Genomic DNA, 20329 nt, shown 5'->3' with positions numbered 1-20329 from the left:
CAAGCAAGTGTCTTCTTATTATTGGTGTCCTTTAGTAGTGGTTTCTTTGCAGCAATTCGACCACAAAGGCCTGATTCACACAGTTTCCTCTGAACAGTTGATGTTGAGATGTGTCTGTTACTTGAACTCTGTGAAGCATTTATTTGGGCTGCAATCTGAGGTTGAGTGCAGTTAACTCTAATGAACTTATCCTCTGCAGCAGAGGTAGCCCTGGGTCTTCCTTTCCTGTGGCGGTCCTCATGAGAGCCTGTTTCCTCATAGCGCCTGATGGTTTTCAGACTGCACTCGAAAATGGACTGTCATTTCTCTTTGTTTATTTGAGCTGTTCTTGTCATAATATGGACTTTGTGTTTTAACAAATAGGGCTATCTTCTGTATACCACACCTACCTTGTCACGACACAGCCTCAAACACGTTAAGAAGGAAAGAAATTCCACAAATAAAGTTTTAACAAAGCACACCTGTTAATTGAAATGCATTCCAGGTGACTACCTCATGAAGCTGATTGAGAGAATACCAAGAGTGTGCAAAGCTGTCGCAAAGGGTGACTACTTTGAAGAATCTCAAATATGAAATATGTTTCGGTTTGTTTAACACCTTTTTGGTTACTACATGATTCCATATGTGTTATTTGTGTTTTACCAAATAGGGCTATCTTCTGCATACCACACCTACCTTGTCACAACCCAACTGATTGCCTCAAACACGGTAAGAAGGAAAGAAATTCCACAAATGAACTTTTAACAAGTCACACCTGTTAATTGAAATGCATTCCAGGTGACTACCTCATGAAGCTGGTTGAGAGAATACCAAGAGTGTGCAAAGCTGTCATCAAGGCAAAGGGTGACTACTTTGAAGAATCTCAAATATAAAATATATTTTGGTTTGTTTAACACCTTTTTGGTTACTACATGATTCCATATGTGTTATTTCATAGTTTTGATGTCTTCACTATTATTCTACAATGTAGAAAATAGTAAAAATAAAGAAAAACTGGAATCAGTTGGTGTGTCCAAACTTTTGACTGGTACTGTATATAGAAAACCCCCACCTTGCATCGATTAAGGTTCCAAATGTTATGGCCCCCCTAAACTGGGTCTGTGCCCTACCTTGGCCACCCCATTCAAAATGTTCTGGAAACGCCACTGAGCCATTGCATTACCACAGTACGTGGCTACTGGAGAGATAGCTTCGGATAGGACTTGACAAAGTTATAGGGCAACACTGCCACCTGTCTGTTTTAAAATAGCACTACACAAACCAGTTAATAAGTGCATACGTGTGTGCCTGTACCAGAGTTGATGTCAACTCCATCTAATTCCAGTCAATTCTAGAGTTGAATTGTTTTCCTGCAGAGAATTCCATCTCCAATTCATCTGACAGGAATTCAGCTGAATGGGGTGGAACTCTGGCTGTGTGTGTGTTTACATCATAATCTGGTGAACCCTTATCCAGCCTCTCCAGTTCATCTAATCCCTCCACCTGCTCAAACACCCAAACAGTCCAGGCCACACCCCCACCCCCTAAACACACATACGCCTCCCAGCTTCCCCCTTATTGCTCTCGGCTGGGGGTGCTCCATCCCCCTCTGATGCCCAGTTGGGCTCTGCCACCCCCTAACCGTGCTCCAGCTGGAGTGTGTACCCCCTTCCCTTTTACTACATCCACTCTGTGCCCCGTCTGCTGCCTAGCATTGCCAAGGGCTTCCCCGGTGTTAGGAGTCCAGCAGTGTGTGTATGCACATAGAGTCAGTGTCTGTCAATGAAAATAATATTACAAGCAGTTGTGATTAGGGTTAATGCGTTTGCAGCGATATTACTTTTGTTTATTATTTTTCACCTGTATAATATAGTTCTCTCTCCGTTACACACTTGACCAGTGCTTGACTTTGGCAGGAGCTCACTGGAGCTGAGTACAGGCACCTCAAATGTTCTACTGCTTGAGCTCCTCTTCTTCTTATTGAATATTAGCTCAAAAATATTGTGGAGCAGCTCCTGCACCCAAATACTATATAAATGGTACCGGCACCCAAAATTAGCAACATAACCTATTTCAGTCCAAGTCAAGCACTGCACTTGACATTACTTCACCATTAGTAGCCTACTGCATAATACTTGGGGAGAAACTGGACATTTGCACCATATTGCAATGTACATAACAGTAGCACCCTCTGCTGGCAAGAGAGTATTGGATCCGGAGATGGCCTGCGTAATTTATGAATTTGACTTAAAGGTGTGAAAGGGAATACATTTGTAATACGTCAAAATTATAGATTTTTTATTTGGTCACTATTTACTTTGTTAATATCCAGCCCATTCATAATTTTGCTAGCTTTGCAGAGGTTTGCATTGTCTATTTATGCCTAAAACTAGATACACCAAATAATGCACCGTCGATTAACTCAAATTAATTTGTGAGTTTCGCTGATGCTCGAGGAGGGAGACCCGGAGACCCCAAAAAGTTGTGCAAACCGCGCATAGATTATGCCTCTCATCACTGTCGTAAAGTGGCACCCGTGCATCGATTATGCTTCCCATCACTCTCGTAAAGCGCCACCCGCTTTCAGGGTAGTCACTACTTATCACAGCCACAAATTCATAATTATGTCTAAACCCCGCCTATTTCTACATTTTAGCTTCTTAAAATATGAGTTGAACCCTTAACCATACTGCTAACCGTATTCTTAACCCAAACTTAAATGAATACCAAAAAGCAAAATGTTGTTTTCATAATTTTTTACGTTAAATCCAATTCTGACCTTGTGGCTGTAGTAAGTAGTGACAACCATCTTTCGGCTGCAATGGCGTTTGCTGCGACAGCACTTTCCGGCAGCGGGGAAACGGAGGAGAAAGCAACGACAGGCGTTGGGAGTAAAGACGAAATTGTTTCGGAAACCCTCGGATTTATACAATTATCGCCTAAGTGAAGTGAGCTTTGTTTATAAACCCGTTGACGAAACTATATTTCGAGGTTTTTTTCTAACGTGCATTGCCCCCTTGATGAGGTGGGATGGCTGCAGTGCCGACTGGGCCTAGCAGCGCATTGCCAGCATCCCCGGCTGAAATTTCTCCCTTCCCCGGGGATGGGAGCGTGGAACCTGGGGAAGGGGAGCAGCCCGGCTGCGGTTGGGAGGGCTCTGTAACACGACAGGAGCAGCGGGTCAGCGAGGACAAACGGCCAAGTAAGAAAAAACAGAAAAACATGCTATCGCATGCTAACCCGGCTGCGCTACACCTCAAAACGCAGGCCCTACAGGAACAGCAGCTGAACGGGTTGGTCAGTCCGTCTGAAGACGGTGTGATCTACAACCTCTCAACGGAAAACCGATCCGACAATCTGAGACCGTCCATGGAGCTCTGTGACAGCAGCAGTTTTGGAGACGACCCGAGTGACAAAAATAATAGCGACCATTGCTGGCAACATGAGGACCACAGTCCGTGTTCGAAAGGCAGCCGCCACCCTCACTTGAACAACAATGGCATGAACGGTATGTTGACTATCACAAGAACTGAGGCTTTCCAAAGCCACACTGTAACCGGACACAGCCCCAGTGGTAACGTTAGGAAAAGGGAATGTGACCCCACAGAAGCCCCTCGACCACCGAGCCAGCAGCCCCCAGACTGCGAAGGCCTTGGCGAGCACCGGGCTGGAGTAGAGAGTGAACCCGACGTCATACACCAGCCGCCGGTGTCAGAATTAGCGAGGCTGGATCTGAACTGTTCGCCTGACCGAGAAGCGGAAGAGAGCCAGGGGATTCATTATGTCCGCTACGAGTCCGAGTTACAGATGCCAGGAATCATGAGGTTGATCACCAAGGACTTGTCCGAGCCGTATTCCATTTATACCTATAGGTACTTCATCCACAACTGGCCTCAGCTCTGCTTTCTGGTGAGTATGACATGGCACTATCTAGTAAAACACCTTCTTGACTTGGTTTTGGTTGGTGAACATTAGCAAAATAAAAAGAGGCCAGTAGCTTCTGGGGCAACAAAGCGAGTTTGTTGGGACATTTGGCTGTGTTGCCGCTGACCCTAAGAGGCCAGTAGTGTCTCTTAGCACCGTTTTGATGTAGGCCTAGATACTGTTACAGTGTCTGCTTCAATTGTGTTATTTTCCTATCTTTCTGTATAGCAGTCCTGCTCATTTGATGTTCCTAAAGTTCTAGGTAAAGGGTAGGCTTCTCTTTAGGTAGATCCAGACAATAACACACCCTTCTTCCCTGTTGTCTTGTCTGACAGTGAAACTAGTTTTTAAGTTGGGCTAAAAGGGTTGGTTAGTTTTGGTGTGACTGCTAGTGTAGACTTGTTCACTATGTCTATATTTAATCATCTGGAGGTGTCACACAGATACAGTTGAACATGAAGTGACATGTACATGCGCTTGCACACAACACACACACACACACAAATAAACCCCCTTTGACAGCCTAACCCTAGCATAGTGTTGCAACCTCTGAGGCTTGCTGACTGTGAAACACTTGCAAGTCAAGTCTTTTTTATGTTTCTAGTCTTGATAATTCATTTTTGTATTTTGAGGTGAACTAGGCTAATAAGAAACAATTTGTGTCCACAAATTCAATGAGGTCCTTGCTGTTGATCTGTCTCCCTCTCCATAAAGGAATGAGCCATTCATCATTGTAACCATGATACTTACCTATTCAATATGATTTCTCAGTCTACTGCCCTCAGTGACCTATAGGAAGGAGGAAGTGCTATGTGCAGTGTAATCAAACTAGAGGTCAGGGTAGATGTGTTCTTGGTGTTCATTTGCTAGAAGCATTGGCTTTTGTTTACTTCCTGGTTTTGTCTGGTCTTAAGAAGGCTTCAAAAGCTTTAGGTTGGACACAGCACTAACACGACTCACTGTTTATTCATTTCCAGGCCATGGTGGAGCAGGAGTGTGTGGGGGCCATTGTGTGTAAGCTGGACATGCACAAGAAGATGTTTCGTCGTGGCTACATCGCCATGCTGGCTGTAGACTCCAAACACCGGAGGAAAAGCATTGGTGAGAACCAGCATGCTCTCTCATTTTCACATGACGACTAATCACGTTTTATTAATAGCCCTTTTTGCAAAAAAATATTTGATCTCAAAGTACTTCCATTTTCTTTCTCTCCACAAACTTCTATGCGTACCATCCCACTGAATTGATTTTCTGGTGCCTGTATGTTGCAGGTACTAACCTGGTGAAGAAGGCCATCTATGCCATGGTGGAGGGGGATTGTGATGAGGTAAGCGGACTGGTACTGTCTGTCTGATGGTGACGTCCGAAGGCCCTGTTGTCCCTCTGGGGCCTTCACTCAGCTAGTGGCCCTGACTGTACTTGGCCTGAGGTATTAACCACATATTATATATCCACACTAGGTGGACTCTAGTACAGAAAATTAAGTGCTCTAGTGAATAACATGGGGATATAATAGAAAAAATATGATCTTATGACAAACCCCCACAAAATGATACAAAGACTACTTGTATTGCTTCAGCTCTGACAAGCAGTATCTCTCCCCGCCCTCTCTCTCTCCTTCCCTCTCTCTCTCCTTTCTGTCTCTCACTCCTAGGTGGTTCTGGAGACTGAGATCACTAACAAGTCAGCTCTAAAGTTGTATGAGAACCTTGGTTTTGTCCGAGACAAGCGGCTCTTCAGATATTACCTGAACGGTGTGGACGCATTGAGGCTCAAACTGTGGCTCCGCTAGAGAGAGGAGAGGGAGCATGACAGGTGCTGCCCTCTTACTGAAGCAGCTCCAGTCTCACTCTCAACCCTGCCCTGGTCCCTTGTCTCACACACACGTGTGTATGTGTGTGTGTGTATATATATATATATATACACACACACACTGTGTATATATATATATATATATATATATATACACACACACCTATATATATACAGTTACACACACACACACGCACACAGTCATACACCCATATGCACACACACATCGTCATACACCCACAAGCATGGATTCACCTACATTTGCATATACATAGACACACGCACATGCACACTACTCGTACACAGACATACACAGTACATACAACCCTCCCTTTTTTGATCCTTGACATCTTGGAAAACAGCTCAAGGCTGAACTGGACAGACAGAAATCCCACAATGTTTTTATGAAGAGGCCCTTGCCCTGTTAGCTGTAGGACCCTGTGAGAGGGGGAAGGAAGGGGAGTGTGTGATGTAGTCTGGTGATCTTTAACCTCAGAACATTGACCCCCCCCCCCCCCTCCAACGGAGCAGTATCTAAGGCATGGTGTCGAGGGTGAACCCACAAACCCCCGGAGGGCGATGCATCACGCAAAATCACCCACTGGAAAACAGAAGAATAATAATAACACAGGGTGAAAATAAGGAAGAGGGTGGGATAACGACAGATTCGAAGGAAATATTTGTGGAGTTTATTTTTTGTGTATATTTTTTAATCTCATGATTCAACAGGGGGTTGGAAAGCTATTGTGTGTGTTCGTGAGAGTGTGTTTTGCCTAGGGGTTTGGAAAAGGAAGTGTTTAGGCTATTGTGTACATGTGTAAGGGACGTGAAGTAAGGGATGTGAAGTAATGTAGTGGATGGGTGTGTGTGCACACGCATGCTTGATGGGAATCATGAGTTGTGCGTGTTAGTGTGCTTTTCTCCCCCTGTCTGTGTTTTCATTAACCCTACGTTGTGAGACGAACACGCCAGCTGCTTGCTGCTCAGTTTTCACCCCGTGCCCCAGACCAAGAGCTGGAGCCTGTAAAGATATGCATGCATTTATTTTAACAAGAGTGGTGGTATGAGTGTGTGTTGATTAACACTCGGAACATTGCCCAGTTCCAAACAGACCCATAGTCCTAACTCCTAGGCAATTGTGTAGATCTGAAAGGTTTGGATAGGTGTAAGCAATATGGTGCAAATTCTTCCTGGCCTGTCAGAGGGAAAGGTGGAGCTATTTCCATTTTAGTAATACCTATTCAATCATTTCAGATACACTTGGTAAGTGCTGAGAGGGGTAAGGATGAGGGTCCTATTTGAGATTGGCCACTTGTGTTGGCCCTTTTTGCAGATCAAAGCTAATTTTCCCAAAATGCACTGCCAGCCACTGGAACATTGCTCAAAAATCTCCTGAGAAAGATAAATAATTATTGACAAAGAAGAAGTTTAGGTTTGGGCTCGGAAACTATTTCCCTATTGCAGTTTGTTCATTCAAATTCCTCCTAACTTGGAGACAATTTTTTCCATGCTGTCTTTCAATCATCACAGTTGTCTATGAATTAACAACATGCAGAGCACTGGAGTCCTGTTTCAGTATGGCAAAGTGTCAAGCTGGAGTAATAGTGTTATTAAATATGCTGGATTCCTGTTGGCTTCGCTCTGTGTGTGTGTTTGAGTCAGTGTGTTGATCTTTGGTTGACCTCTGGTAAAGGAGGGCAAAAGTATTGTTAGCAGTTTACTTATTTCCTGTTTGCTCTCTGAGTTTATTTAGATTGTGTACTATATACTCGTACACTCACTCCCCTTAGTGGCCAAGCCTAGTGTGCACTTTCCAGGCGCCCTACTCTGATGAAGCACACACTCCGGTAACATTTGAGAGCTCCTCTGTCTGGGAACGACAGACACACCAGGCAGTTCCTATCTACTCCAATAATGGCAAAGAAAATCTGCGTTTGTGGTTGTTTTTTGACAACAACAAAAATACAAAAAATAACCCCAAAAAAATCAGAGTAAATGAACAAAGGTCGGCACTGTGTGTTTTGACTGATGGTGTAAAATCGGTTATTTCAGACTAGATAACCCTGAAGTATAGTGAAGACACAGGGACACCAGGAGCTAGGTATAGAAGGTGGTGGTGGTGGTAGTAGTAATGGTGGTGGTGGTAGTAGTAGTGATGGTGGTGGTAGTAATGGTGGTAGTAGTAGTAATGGTGGGGGTGGTGGTAGTAGTAATGGTGGTGGTGGTGGTAGTAGTAGTAATGGTGGTAGTGGTAGTAGTAGTAATGGTGGTGGTGGTCGTAGTAGTGATGGTGGTGGTAGTAATGGTGGTGGTAGTAGTAATGTTGGTGGTGGTGGTGGTGGTGGTAGTAGTAATGTTGGTGGTAGTAGTAGTAGTAATGTTGGTGGTGGTAGTAGTAGTAGTAATGGTGGTGGTGGTGGTAGTAGTAGTAATGGTGGTGGTGGTAGTAGTAGTAGTAATGGTGGTGGTGGTGGTAGTAGTAGTAATGGTGGTGGTGGTGGTAGTAGTAGTAATGGTGGTGGTGGTAGTAGTTACTAAAGATCTGCTCCTTGTCTAGCAGAGACACTACTGTACTGCTGAGCTGTGATGAAGTCCCATAGGCTGAGAGAGCAGATGTAAGGTGTACACTAGCATACACAACACATTATGGGCCAGGTTTACTCAGTGTCTGCGTCTCTGTAAAGTTTTAGTAGCTGTTATTTCAGAGTTTGCAGCTTTAATAAAACATGCAAACAGTTAGGAGCTATTACTCAACGTCTCTTCAATTCAACCGGCTAACATTGCAGAATAGGAAGTGAGAAGGGATGTCGACAGATACTTTACACACAGGCTGCTGTGTGGGTGGTTATAGTATGTGTGTGAGTGTGTTTGAAAAGACCGATCAGATTACTTTTTTTTCTTTTCTTTTTAACGATTTGTATACAGAGTGTTTGCGCTCTATTCATTTGACATCTGAGGGCATCTTTTTTTGTGTGTTGGGTTTTTGGAGGGATTGATTAGTTAGGTTTTCTGTTTCTTTTCTCTGCTAATTTATTTTCACCCATCCAGACTATTAGAATAAGAATAAAGGATTGGACAGCAACGATGTCATCAGAGATCCGGAAGCACAGATGGGAGCTAGGCTAGCTGTTCCAAAGCCATACTGCTTTGAACTGTTCCAATGGCACTCTGTTCCATTCACTGGGAAGACTTCCATTTGGCTCCCTGTGCAGATACACTTCCTGTTGAATCTTGACTCTTTCTGACATCACTCTGATCCTGGTTCAGTCTAGAGGTGTGAGGGGGCTCCTGTCCCGTTTCAAATTAAATTGGCCTTTGTTTTGGTTTGACCCGCTTTCCTCATTCTCATTGAACGTCTTTATTTCTCCCCTAGTTTTTAAAAGTGTGAACCCCTGGCAGTGCCAGTAGGAACCGTGGACATTTTTGCCTGCCATGATAGGCCAGACAGCTCCGTTTGACCATCTACACCAGAGGTCTGTTCATGAGGGTGCCCTGTTAGATAGAATGTTCATATATAAATGTTTTGTCTAGAACCAATTTGATTCACTGTCATGTAGAATTAGGAATTGTCTACTCTATTCATTATCTTTCTAGCTGCATTGTTCTTAACTTTGCACCTCATTGAATGCACCCCAGTTGAAGGGCTTCCTTGTCAGTCTGTTTGTGGCCAGAGTCTGGTGTTATTTCAAAAGACATTGACATCTATTTAATCTATGGCTCTGGTCTGTTTTGACGAAGGAGTGAGCTAAAGAAGAAACAGACTGGCATCCAGGTAAGCTGATACCTTCCCATCCCTCATGGCTTCAAAATAAGGCAATGAATGGTCTTCACTACAGACAAATCAAAAGTTGTCTTGCCATTTCAGAGTTTAGGGTCTAAGAACATGACAAGGCTACTTAAACTGGTCTTGGAGGGCCACCATCCCACTGGTTGCCTAGCTACCATTCACCCCAGAGACCAACCACTCTTCTCCCATCTCCTTGTACGAGAGGAAGAGTTGTCAAGCTTTTTATTAGATATTCCAGTTGGCTTCTTGCTCTGGCTAGAATTTTCTCTTTAGGTACACCGATCTAGGATCAGTTTATCATTACAGAGGGAGGATGTAAACTGACCTTAGCTCAGTGGGCATCTACTCTCTTCTTACCACTCCACTCGGGGACCCCACACACTGTGCCCCCCCCCCCCCCAGGACCAGCTAAAGGGGGTCTCTGTTTATTGCAGTGACTAGCCCTGGACCCCTGTGATCTGTAAGGTGTGGTAAGGGAAGAGAGAACGGTATTTTTGCATGTCAGAGTTCTGTTCCTCTGCCCCTCTTCCTCTGTCTCTTTGATTTCAATCTGTCCGATGATATATTTTATTTAATGTGGGAACAGTACACAGAAATAAATTATTAGATTTTTTTTAATGCGGTAAGGTGGATTGGTTGACTCTTGGTTGTCTGATGGTTATCTTGGTTCCAAAGCAAACAAACGGCACATCTGAAAGAGTGCAGTATTTTACATTGCATTACAATGTATCATGTGATTCATTCATGATTAGGCATTTTGTCTTCCAACTGTGTTTAGCAATAGAAACAAAAATAGTGAACCTTTCCCACAAACAGAGATCCTCCTGGGTAAAAGAGAGCTTTATTGGTAACACTGCACATTTGGTATCTATAGAAAGAAAGCCCAAAATGTGGCCATCATTTTACAGAAGAACCCGTACATTACATTGTTATTGCATATTCACAGGCAATATATCTCAAGCAACCTACCAGGAGATGGTCACGCAAAATGTGACACATTTCAAACTTGAATGACTACTATACAATGCAAGATTACTCAATTACATTGAATTAGACTTTTCAAAACACCTTTAATATTTGGTGCTAAAATGCAGACACTAGATGTATCAACCACAGAAATGAATAAATATATACATTTGGATCACAAAGGCATCAACCAGGGGGAATGGAAACCTTTGTCAACATTAAGTGCATACACTAGCAGCAAGCGTCCTGTTTCTCAGACTTTTGGCTTTCACCTCAGTTCTTTCAGGTCCCAGTGCAAAATAAGAAAAATGGATTGTTAGGCAATTAGGAGAAACAACAGTACAGAAGAGAGAGGTTGAGTGAAAATACAAGTAGTCTCCCTTTAAAAAAAATCCCTCAGCATGGCTATGGGATGTAATGATTCTGAATGACTTGGACTTTCTGTAGAGTAGGCTATTCAATAGTAAATGATATGGAGATGATTAAAAAAGCATTAGCCTTGTAGTCATGAAAGAGGTTGCCTGCCACGCACTGGAGGAAAAACATTGTCAGGAGGAGCAACAATAGAATGATCAGTTTCCTGTAACTACACACAGAGAGAGCTGGTTCCTGCTGAATGCTTTTAAAGGAGGATGATATTAATTTGGCCTTAAACAGTCGACAAGGCTGAATCAAGCAATGGCTGTCTATGAAAGTATCTACAGTACATTAATGCACACTGGTGTTGACAGCTTATGTTTTTTCAGTGTCTATGATGTGTTATGAACTCAATAGTGTGTGACCATCTTTCTCCAGTAACCGTGAGTGCATCTCTATAGCCTGTAGTGGCTTCATTTCTGAAGTGGCTTCCTAAATGTAGGAAAGGAGACAAGAAGAGGAAGCCACTTCATACTATTGAAATGCACTCCTCGTCAGCTATATAAACAGAGATCCTATTAAATGGATTCTGCTCTAGCCCTTTTATTACATAGAAAGTAATTGAAAAAGAGGCTTCAGCACACGGTCATTCTTGTATGCTCTACACACTGTTGGTTTAAAGGATCTCAAACACATTGTGGATCATACAAGAATGTCAATAGCCTGGAGTTTATTTTTCAAATATTGTATTGTTTTCCCTCTATGCACCTGTAACTACATAGGTGTTAAAACATTCAACCCTGTTTTAAGTGTCAAATACCCACCCGTCTTGTTGGTTAGACAGTCAAATACTCTCTGATGAATTATAGCCAATCGGCCCACAGTGATTGGAGATGTGGTAGTCATGGAGATATGATAACGACAACGCTGGCCGAGTCTCATCGGTTACAGGCACAGCGCTGTGGGCAGGATCAGAACTCGTCCTCAGAGCTGTCAGCCAATAGCATGGCTTGGTCCTGGCCGTTGCTGCTTGGCTCCCTGGGTTGCTGGAGACAAGACGGCAAATACCAAAATTCAGGACATTCATTACATGGAGTTAAAGGTTGTATAAAGCTCAATAAGTCCAAAGTCTCTTCCATCTCTTTCATCTGCACTGATGTGAGAGAAACTGTCCAATGTCTTTAAATCAGTACAGATGAAGGTTTGGAGATGAGGAAGCCACTTTAAACTACTGGTTAATGGCAATTTCTACCACAAGCTGATATATGCATCCTTTTTTAATAGTGTAGCGCTAGTGAGCATATTCCTATTAACCTCAGTGTGCCTGGCCTTCCTCCTACGCTGGTGTTTGAAGCTGTTCCTCCTCTTACGGTGGATCATCCTGATGCTGTAGAGGGCCCCAACGATGAGCAGGGCCCCCATGATGCCAATGCCCACCGGGGCCAACATCCCAGACACATACCCTGCCTGGAGGGATAGGGAACATGGTTGAGGGACAGAGGTGAATGATAGGGGTGTGTGAGGAACAAGCAGGGAGAAGAAACTAGCCACTCACAGGAAATACAGACCACTCGTAGACCAGAGTGTCTTAGAGACAACTCTTCCAGTTGATGTTTTTTGACTAATTTAGCTTAAGGGTAATAGGGGTCAATATTATCCCTGCTACACAGCCAAACAGTCTAAAGGACCACACTTTCTAACAGTTCTTTATAATGAGGCTAGTATGGTTCTGTCATGACCATTAATGGCGATCTTACCTTTTCTCTGATCAGTTCCACCCAGCTACGCACTGAAAAAAAGGGAGGAAGAGTGGCTTTGAAGCACATTTAACCCACACAGGATTGTCACCCACTATTTCAATTACACTTATTTCCTAATTGAAAAGAGCCAAAGTTAGTTTTATGTGCGCATGCATTCGTGTGTGTCTCCTCTCACTCAGGCCCTGATTGCGCTGCACCCAGACAGGAGGTGGGGGGATGAGGCTGTAGGGAGGTCGAGTGGGGGCTGGGATAGGGGTCTCCTTCTGTTCCTCTTCGCTGTCCTCTTCCTCTGACTCCTCTGTGTTCTCATCCTCCTCATCCACCTCTGGCTCCTCTACAGGAAGAAAAGAAGGAAAACCACTGATTCAATTTCCTGTCAATTTGAATTGTGAACTTTCATCTTTACATTGTATAAACAATGTGTGTACATTAGAGTATTAGTGTGCATTATGTGTGTGTTAGTGTGACTCCTACCTTCAGACTCCAGTTTCTCCAGACCTGATTTGACCACAGGCAGATTGGTTGTCTTGGTGACCGTTGTCATGGTGGTCTGTTGGGAGGCGATGCTTGTAGGGTTGGGTTCGGAGGTGGGCGGGGTTTCCTCTGGGTTCTGTATGGTCTCACTACCACCTAAATATAACCATCACGGCTGGATCATTATAGTGGATATAGTGAAGAATAACATCAACATCTAGTCCTTAGATACTACTGTAGAAACTTCTAGATCTAAATGGATCGGATGAGTGTCAGCAATATGGTGAAAAGATGAAGAGGACGAATGGAATAATGAAGAAGATTAATAAGAAAGAAGTCTCACCTGGCTGTTCCGTCTCTGAAGGGGGAGGGTCTATGGGTGGACCAGATGGGCAGATAGGCTCAGAGATCTCAGCCCCGGATGTCTGCCATGGCGAAGTCCAATCTGGTAGCACCAGGGGTGGGACACGGGATGGCCCTGTGTCACCTGTGTCCACCTGGTCGAACTCCACCTCTGACAGTAGCATCCCCGTGGTAGCCATGGAGACAGACAGCTGTGAGTTGCTGGGCGCGAGAGAGGCTGTCGCTACCCCCGCCCCTTCAGGTGTGACATCATCAAAGGGCTCGAAGATGAGCGGGAGGTCCTCCGATGACATCGTGCCCTCTGTGGACGCGTCCTGCATGGGAGGGGCACTGGCATCGACGGCTGGTAGTTAAATACACACACACACACACCGACAGATGTTGGGTCTGGACTCACTGATGGCCCATAGGCAATTCGTATTGGCTCAGTGACTGCTAGTTATCAACCTGTGACTAGAAACATGATGGTATGTACTGGTGAAGAGAGAGGAGTTTTAGACCCACAGCTCTGCTTCCAGTTCTCAACTACATTCTAACTGCTCTGCTCACACATAAAAAAGGTATAAATCCCATATCACATAACATAACCATGGAAGGAATCCACCATATGGTGCAGCTTTCTGGGACAGGTTATTCTTGTAATTGATGAAGATTCAATCAAAATGTTTATTTCTGCATCTCTTTCAGTCATGTAGATTTTTATTTTTTTTGCCATGTTGAAAAGGGTGTTCCAAAAAGAAAATCCTTCCTTCTACATACTACTCATCAAGGTAACTTGGTTTCCCTTGTAGGGAAGCTTCATGTCCCCAAAGAGAAGCTGGAACACACACACACAAATATACGCACATACGTATATGTACATACACGCACACGTCCCAGAGGGACGCTAACAGGCTGCCTGTAGCGCTAACAGACAATCCTTAGAGGGACGCCAGCCAGGCAGGAACAGTCAGGAACACATATTGGCTGAGACAGACTCCTCTATTCTACTGCATCGCACAGTAATAAACTGCCTGGCTGGCCATGCTAGTGCCTAGGTCTTTAATGTTCCTCTCTGATGGAGGGAGGGAGATAGAGATAAAGGGTGAGTGAATTCCCCAGACTTGTATAACAGTCCCTGTCATTGCTGTCTCCTGGCAGTCATGTGAGGTTTATTTCCACCGTCAGAAATAGAAAGTAATTAGACTGCTTCCCTGGAACCCTGCCTGCTAAGGTTCAAAGTGAAGCGTGGAAAACCAAGCATTCCCCCCCCTCCCCCCCCCCCCCGATCATCAAAGGAGATCTCTGCAGCTAGACGTGTCACTTTCATTTCCCTTCCCTTTTTAATGAAGCCTATTGAAACCCAGCGAAAGGCAAACAGGCAACCCGTGTAATGGAATTCTATGGTGTGACACATCAACAGCTAGAGCAGCACCTTACCTTGTTGTGTGGCAGAGTAAGTGTGTTGGTGTGTGCATGTGCAAAAACTCAACATAGAATGTGGCCCTCAAGTGCATCTGTAGAGTAGACTCACTCCAGGTGGCTGAGTTCCCAGTGGCTGTCTCTAACATATCCAGTATGTACTCATTGGACCATAGCATACTGCATACTCACCCCCATTTTGCTGTAGTGGTTCAGTCCAGAGGCTGTCAGGGTCATCCTGTCTGGAGGATCCTGTCAGGGCTGGTCCAAGGTCGGGCAGGAGGGGGTCTGGGAGAGCAAACGCTGTCTCTCCATCTTGGGGGTGTGGAGATGCAGGGCCAGCGGCCTCCAGACCACTAGGGGGCAGTGATGAATTGTCTCTGCTGGATCTCCATACTGATGGAGGGATGGAGGTCAATGGGGAGTTTGTAAGGATACTATGGGGAGATGAGGAGCTCGGTCTGGTCGTCTCTGTCTCCTGCCCCAGAAGAGGAGCTCCGAGGTTGGGAAAGCTCTCTCTGAGTTCCCCTTCCTTTCCTCCATGGAGATCTGGCCTCTCTTCCAGGATGAGGTCTTTTCTCTCCCCAGCAAGGTGCGTCCCTGTCTGGCTGTCTGGTTCTGGGGCTCTGGTTGCTGTGGTTGCTGTAGAAGCACCATGTAGAGCAGCTCTGGGTGTTTTCATGGCCACCGTCATCCCTTGCCTCTCTCCTAGGGAAGCTATCATGGCCCCAGTGGTGACAGTAGGTACATCCTCCATAGGATCCTCTTCGGGCCCTACTTTCATCTCTTTGTCTGTGTAGAGTTCTGGAGCTTCTACAGGCAGTCTGTGAGTCTCCTTCCCCTCAGAGAAGCTCTCAGAGGCAGCCCCTGTCTCTGCCTCCCTCCCCTGGCTCTTAGCCCTTCCCGGTTCAGATATACCCTCATGACTGTCCACGTTTCGTGCCTGCGTCACCGGCTCTATCCCCCCTGGTTTGTGCCCCGTCACATCAGGGCCAGTGCCTCCCCCTGCTCCAATATTCTCTGATAGGTCAGTCCAGCTGCCAGTCATATGTTCTGCCATCCCATAGGACAGTCTGCCGGGATCAGAGGGCCCAGATTGGACACTTGTTGATGTCACACTGACAGGTGTTGCTGGTGTTACACAAGGCTCTCCCTCCATTGGCTTCCCAGCTTGTCCATCACAGCCACTGTCCTGTGAGGCGGGTGCGCAGTCGTGGAGGGGCGGGACTGGGGTGCTGTAGACGCAGAGACAGACCCCTACCAATAGGAGGTGATGGAGAGTTGCAGGGAAGAGCATCTTTCCCATCTCTCACCACAAAGTAAACATGGAGACGTAGAGAAGCGTCGCAGTGGCTAGAAGGGGGTGGTCAGATGACGGGGGCAGGTATGGAGATGGTATGGCGATTCAGCTGAGGAAAGAATTTCACCACTTATTTATTGCTGAACTCTAACCTAAGATAACTGAGGCTGAGGATTATATTAGCTTTTGTGTAAGCCTTTCCTTTGATGTTGCAGTCTGGCAGTTTCGTGGAAAATGTGGACTTTTGAGCCCTCTCTCTGGTTGTTTTACTTCTACTCCATTCCTCTCCACACACACACACACACACCAGTGTTAATTTTGTGACAATTTTTTATACAGTATTACATTTAGTCTAGTCTTAGTCATTTTGATTAAAATATCATTAAGTCTTAATCACATTTTGTCATTTGAATAATGATTTAGTCTAGTTATTGTCAAAATGACAACAACAGTGGGCCAATCCAGTCAACTAAATGCCCTTTCATTGTCGTCACATCACATTTGTATTGCGTCATTAACCCTGCAGGGGTATTCAACTCTTACCCTACGAGGTCCAGAGCCTGTCAGATAATTAATTGCGCCCACCTAGTGTCCCAGGTCTAAATCATTCCCTGATTAGATGGGAATCATTTAAAAAGTTGAGTTTGAGGGATAAAGTACCAAAATGTGCACAAAAATACATAGCCTTGTCCTACCAACATATTTTTCTGAATAACATCCTATTCTCTTCTCAACAGCAGAAAAATGACAAACATACAGTATATAAGAATATGTAAGAATTATCTGTCCATGTAAATTCTCAAGCACAGAGACAGAGAGAGAGAGAGAGAGAGAGAGAGAGAGAGAGAGCGAGAGAGAGAGAGAGAGAGAGTGTGTGTATTGGCAAAGTAGTATGGGTTGCACATCAGTCACTCGGTCGCGTCATTGCCATTGTCATCCACGTTTCACTGACACCGCAGCCACATTGGTGTCCAACACTAGAACGGGGGCTAATGACTTTAAATGGGAGCTAATGACTGTTTTACCCAGTGATGTGGGCGAGTCACAAAATTTTGAGTCCGAATCGAGTCCCCTGTGCGCGAGTCCATGTCCGAGTCACCAATGGTCGAGTCACGAGTCGGGTCACGAGTCCCTATAGCTAAAGTCCGAGTTCCTATGTGTACAGTAGTCCTGATCCAAGTGCTCAAGTCTGAGTCACTTGGTCCCCATTAACGCAAAATACATTTTGGTTAGTTCTACAAAACATATTTCTATCTGAACATTCCAAAACGTTAAGTCCTGCTGAATGCACCCTAGGTTGTTAGCTATAGCTAGCTAATGAGGTAAAATGACTGAACAAGATGTAGCCTAAACAAATGGTTAATGGTCCGGACCGCAAGTAGCCTAGTTTTAGAATTGGCCTGCAATATGCTTTATGAATGTAAAATGTGGCATACCAATACACGATAGAAAGAAAAAAAAAACGTAGCGCCTGGCAATGAAATGCAGTGGAGAAAGTGAGAGGGTTGAACAAGATTACAAATCCAAAGACAGCCTTCTTTTCTATACTCAATGGAGAGAAAAACATAGCTACACTGTTGTTTTACTATTAAACTCAATGCTGCTATTGCTTTTAATTTCGTAAAGCAGCTTGTGTTTCTTAACCAGGCAAAGGGTAGCTAACGAGAAGGCTGGTGGGTGACTGCTTAGCTATGTGGAAGCAAGAGGGTAATTTGCGCGATGTGTATAATCGAAGGTGGAGCCTGTCTGTCTGCCCACACTCATCGCTTGCTCCCCCGCAGCTCACCAGCTGATGTGCCCTGTGTGCGCCGGGTATGGTGCGTCCTTCCCACTGCTGAACAGAACTGCGCTGTGCATCTGTGCTGCTAATATTACATATGTTATCACTGAAAAGCTCTCAATGTCTCCAAAAACTCCACTTAGTAGTCAGGTCACAGAGATAATTTTCTATCGTCTCGTTTTAGTCTACTGAAATTAAAAATGTTTAGTTATATTTTTTTCTGGGTCTATTTAGTCAGTTATAGTCTCGTCAATTGCCACTGAAAAACAAGTGTTTGACAAATATTTGTGTTACTATTTTTGTTGACGAAATTAACACTGACACACACTCACACACACACACACAGTCAGTACAACCTGACACAGCAAACCCTTGCATTGTACTTTTAAAATAACTATAAATAGCAGGTTATCTCCAGAATGACTCAGTCCTGTTCAGTTGGACTCTGCAGGTTAATATTTTTAGATAGATAATAACACGTTTCAGTTAGTGCACTTTCATATAAAATGTACCATACAAAGAGATAATACCATTATAATAACAGAAAGAACACATTCAAATATCAAGTGAGGAAGAGACCAGGACACTGCACAAATACTTTGGTAATCTACAAGGGGCATTTTTCTTGGCAAATGGAGTTGACTTGTAAACAGAGAATTCTGTTCCCATTGGGTTGCCTGGAAGACACCCTGCTTCCCTCAGGTTCCCTGTGTTGCTGCAGTGTGTCAGCAGCCTGGTCTCATAGACTAGACGTAACAAAGTAAATGTAAATCCGGTTCAGTCAAATTACTATGATATGTTACATTTGGTATGGTTACATAAGACAAAAAGTTACTTAAGGCAAAAACTAAAGAAAGGTGGTTGGTCGGAGTGGGCGTGGGTTTATATCCAAAAGTCTAGCAACAAAAAGGTTGTGTGTCAAATCTCATCACTGCCAACTTCAGCATTTTAGACAATTAGCACATTTCCAACAACTTACTACTTTTTAGCTACTTTGCAACTACTTAGCATGTTAGCTAACCTTTCCCCTAACCTTAACCCTTTTAGCTAACCCTTCCCCTAACCCTAACCTTAATAACCCTTTAACCTAACTCCTAACCCTAAGTTTAACACTAACCCTTAACCCCAAACCCTAGTCTAGCTAATGTTAGCCACCTAGCATATTCCTAACATATCATACGAATTGTAATTTGTAACATATACTAAATGGATTATAGCCATCCAAAAATGAATACATACCATACAAAACATAACATATCATACTAAATGGAGAGGTCTGATTTACGTACACAATAATACAAAAGGCTCTGAGAGCAGGTTGGTGTCAGACAGGCGTTTCACAGACATCAACGTCAAACCCTGACACACATACACACACACACACATACACACACATTTGATATTTTAGTAACATGTATGCTTATCCAGAGCGACTTCCAGTTAGCGCATTGTACACACACACACACACACACACACACACACACACACACACACACACACACACACACACACACACACACACACACACACACACAAACGCACCTTCTTACTCTAACAAACACTACCGATCCCAGCTGACCATCACTAATCAATGTACTCAACAAGAGTCAAGAGAGCCGCCTGCTGCTTGACACCCACAATACCAGTTATGAACCAATTCTGAGGATTAAAATAGACATCCATCCGGTAAACAAACATCATCATCCAGACCCACACCACGCCACGCCACTGCGGCGCAGGCATAACCCGCTTTAGTGTACAGATTCATGGCCGAGAGATCTAAGTAGCCTAGTCTTCTAGTGCATTAAAATCCGTGTATTCATATGTGCGTGTGTGACTATGCCACATAGGCTACAGTAGAGACGGTGCTTGTCATCTTAGAAGCCTGTCATGAACCATATTGTTCTATCAATAGATCATGTTTTACATTTGAAACAAATCGAAACAAATGGGTTATGTTAGATGAAAAGTCATTAAAAAAAGATGCACTGTATAATGCATTGTCCTTACCTGCCGGAGTCGTAGACGGGAATGATGTTCACCTCATTGCACAGGGCGGTATGTATTTCTCCCCAGCCTTTCCTTTGAACAACGGGTTGTATATTACAACTGAACCAATATCATATCAATAAGCTGCCAATATCGATCCGGAAGCAAGCTTAAGGAATAGCCTCGTCTTTATTAATGTGCTGATCACACAATGTAGGCTACGCTTCGGAGTGCGTGTGCATGCGCGCGCCTCAACTGGCAGAGTGCCTCGATCTGCTCTGTGATTGAGCGCGTGTAGAGATATGATTTATGAAGAACTATTCAGTAATATTTTATGTCCAATGCGTTGCATAACAGGCAATTGTTTTAGTGTGGGGAAATGTTTCCAAATTCTATTTGAACCTCAGATTTTGTTTTTCCCGAGGTGGTGCTGAATG

At 44.3% G+C, this 20329-nt stretch overlaps 2 protein-coding genes across 2 annotated transcripts; one reads left to right on the top strand and one right to left on the bottom strand.

Moving 5' to 3' along the window:
- Positions 1–2560: 2560 nt before the first annotated feature.
- On the top strand, positions 2561–7348 carry LOC129825367 (N-alpha-acetyltransferase 30-like). The gene is made up of 4 exons (XM_055885424.1): positions 2561–3888; positions 4881–5004; positions 5175–5230; positions 5558–7348. The coding sequence occupies exons 1-4, from the start codon at positions 3010–3012 to the stop codon at positions 5693–5695; spliced, it is 1197 nt and encodes a 398-aa protein (XP_055741399.1). The 5' UTR covers positions 2561–3009; the 3' UTR covers positions 5696–7348.
- A 2978-nt stretch (positions 7349–10326) lies between these two features.
- LOC129825366 (armadillo-like helical domain-containing protein 4) lies at positions 10327–20189 on the bottom strand. Its single transcript, XM_055885423.1, has 8 exons — positions 19914–20189; positions 15016–16232; positions 13403–13765; positions 13060–13215; positions 12761–12919; positions 12583–12614; positions 12140–12292; positions 10327–11871 (listed from the first exon to the last, which is right to left on the bottom strand). Exons 2-8 carry the CDS (start codon positions 16127–16129, stop codon positions 11797–11799), a joined length of 2052 nt encoding a protein of 683 aa, XP_055741398.1. The 5' UTR covers positions 16130–16232; positions 19914–20189; the 3' UTR covers positions 10327–11796.
- Positions 20190–20329: the final 140 nt, after the last annotated feature.

This window comes from Salvelinus fontinalis, chromosome 27, assembly GCF_029448725.1.
Source record: "Salvelinus fontinalis isolate EN_2023a chromosome 27, ASM2944872v1, whole genome shotgun sequence".
NCBI classification, from domain to species: domain Eukaryota; kingdom Metazoa; phylum Chordata; class Actinopteri; order Salmoniformes; family Salmonidae; genus Salvelinus; species Salvelinus fontinalis.
The sequence above is the reverse complement of the archived record's forward strand: the minus strand, read 5'-3'. Positions and strand labels throughout refer to the sequence as shown.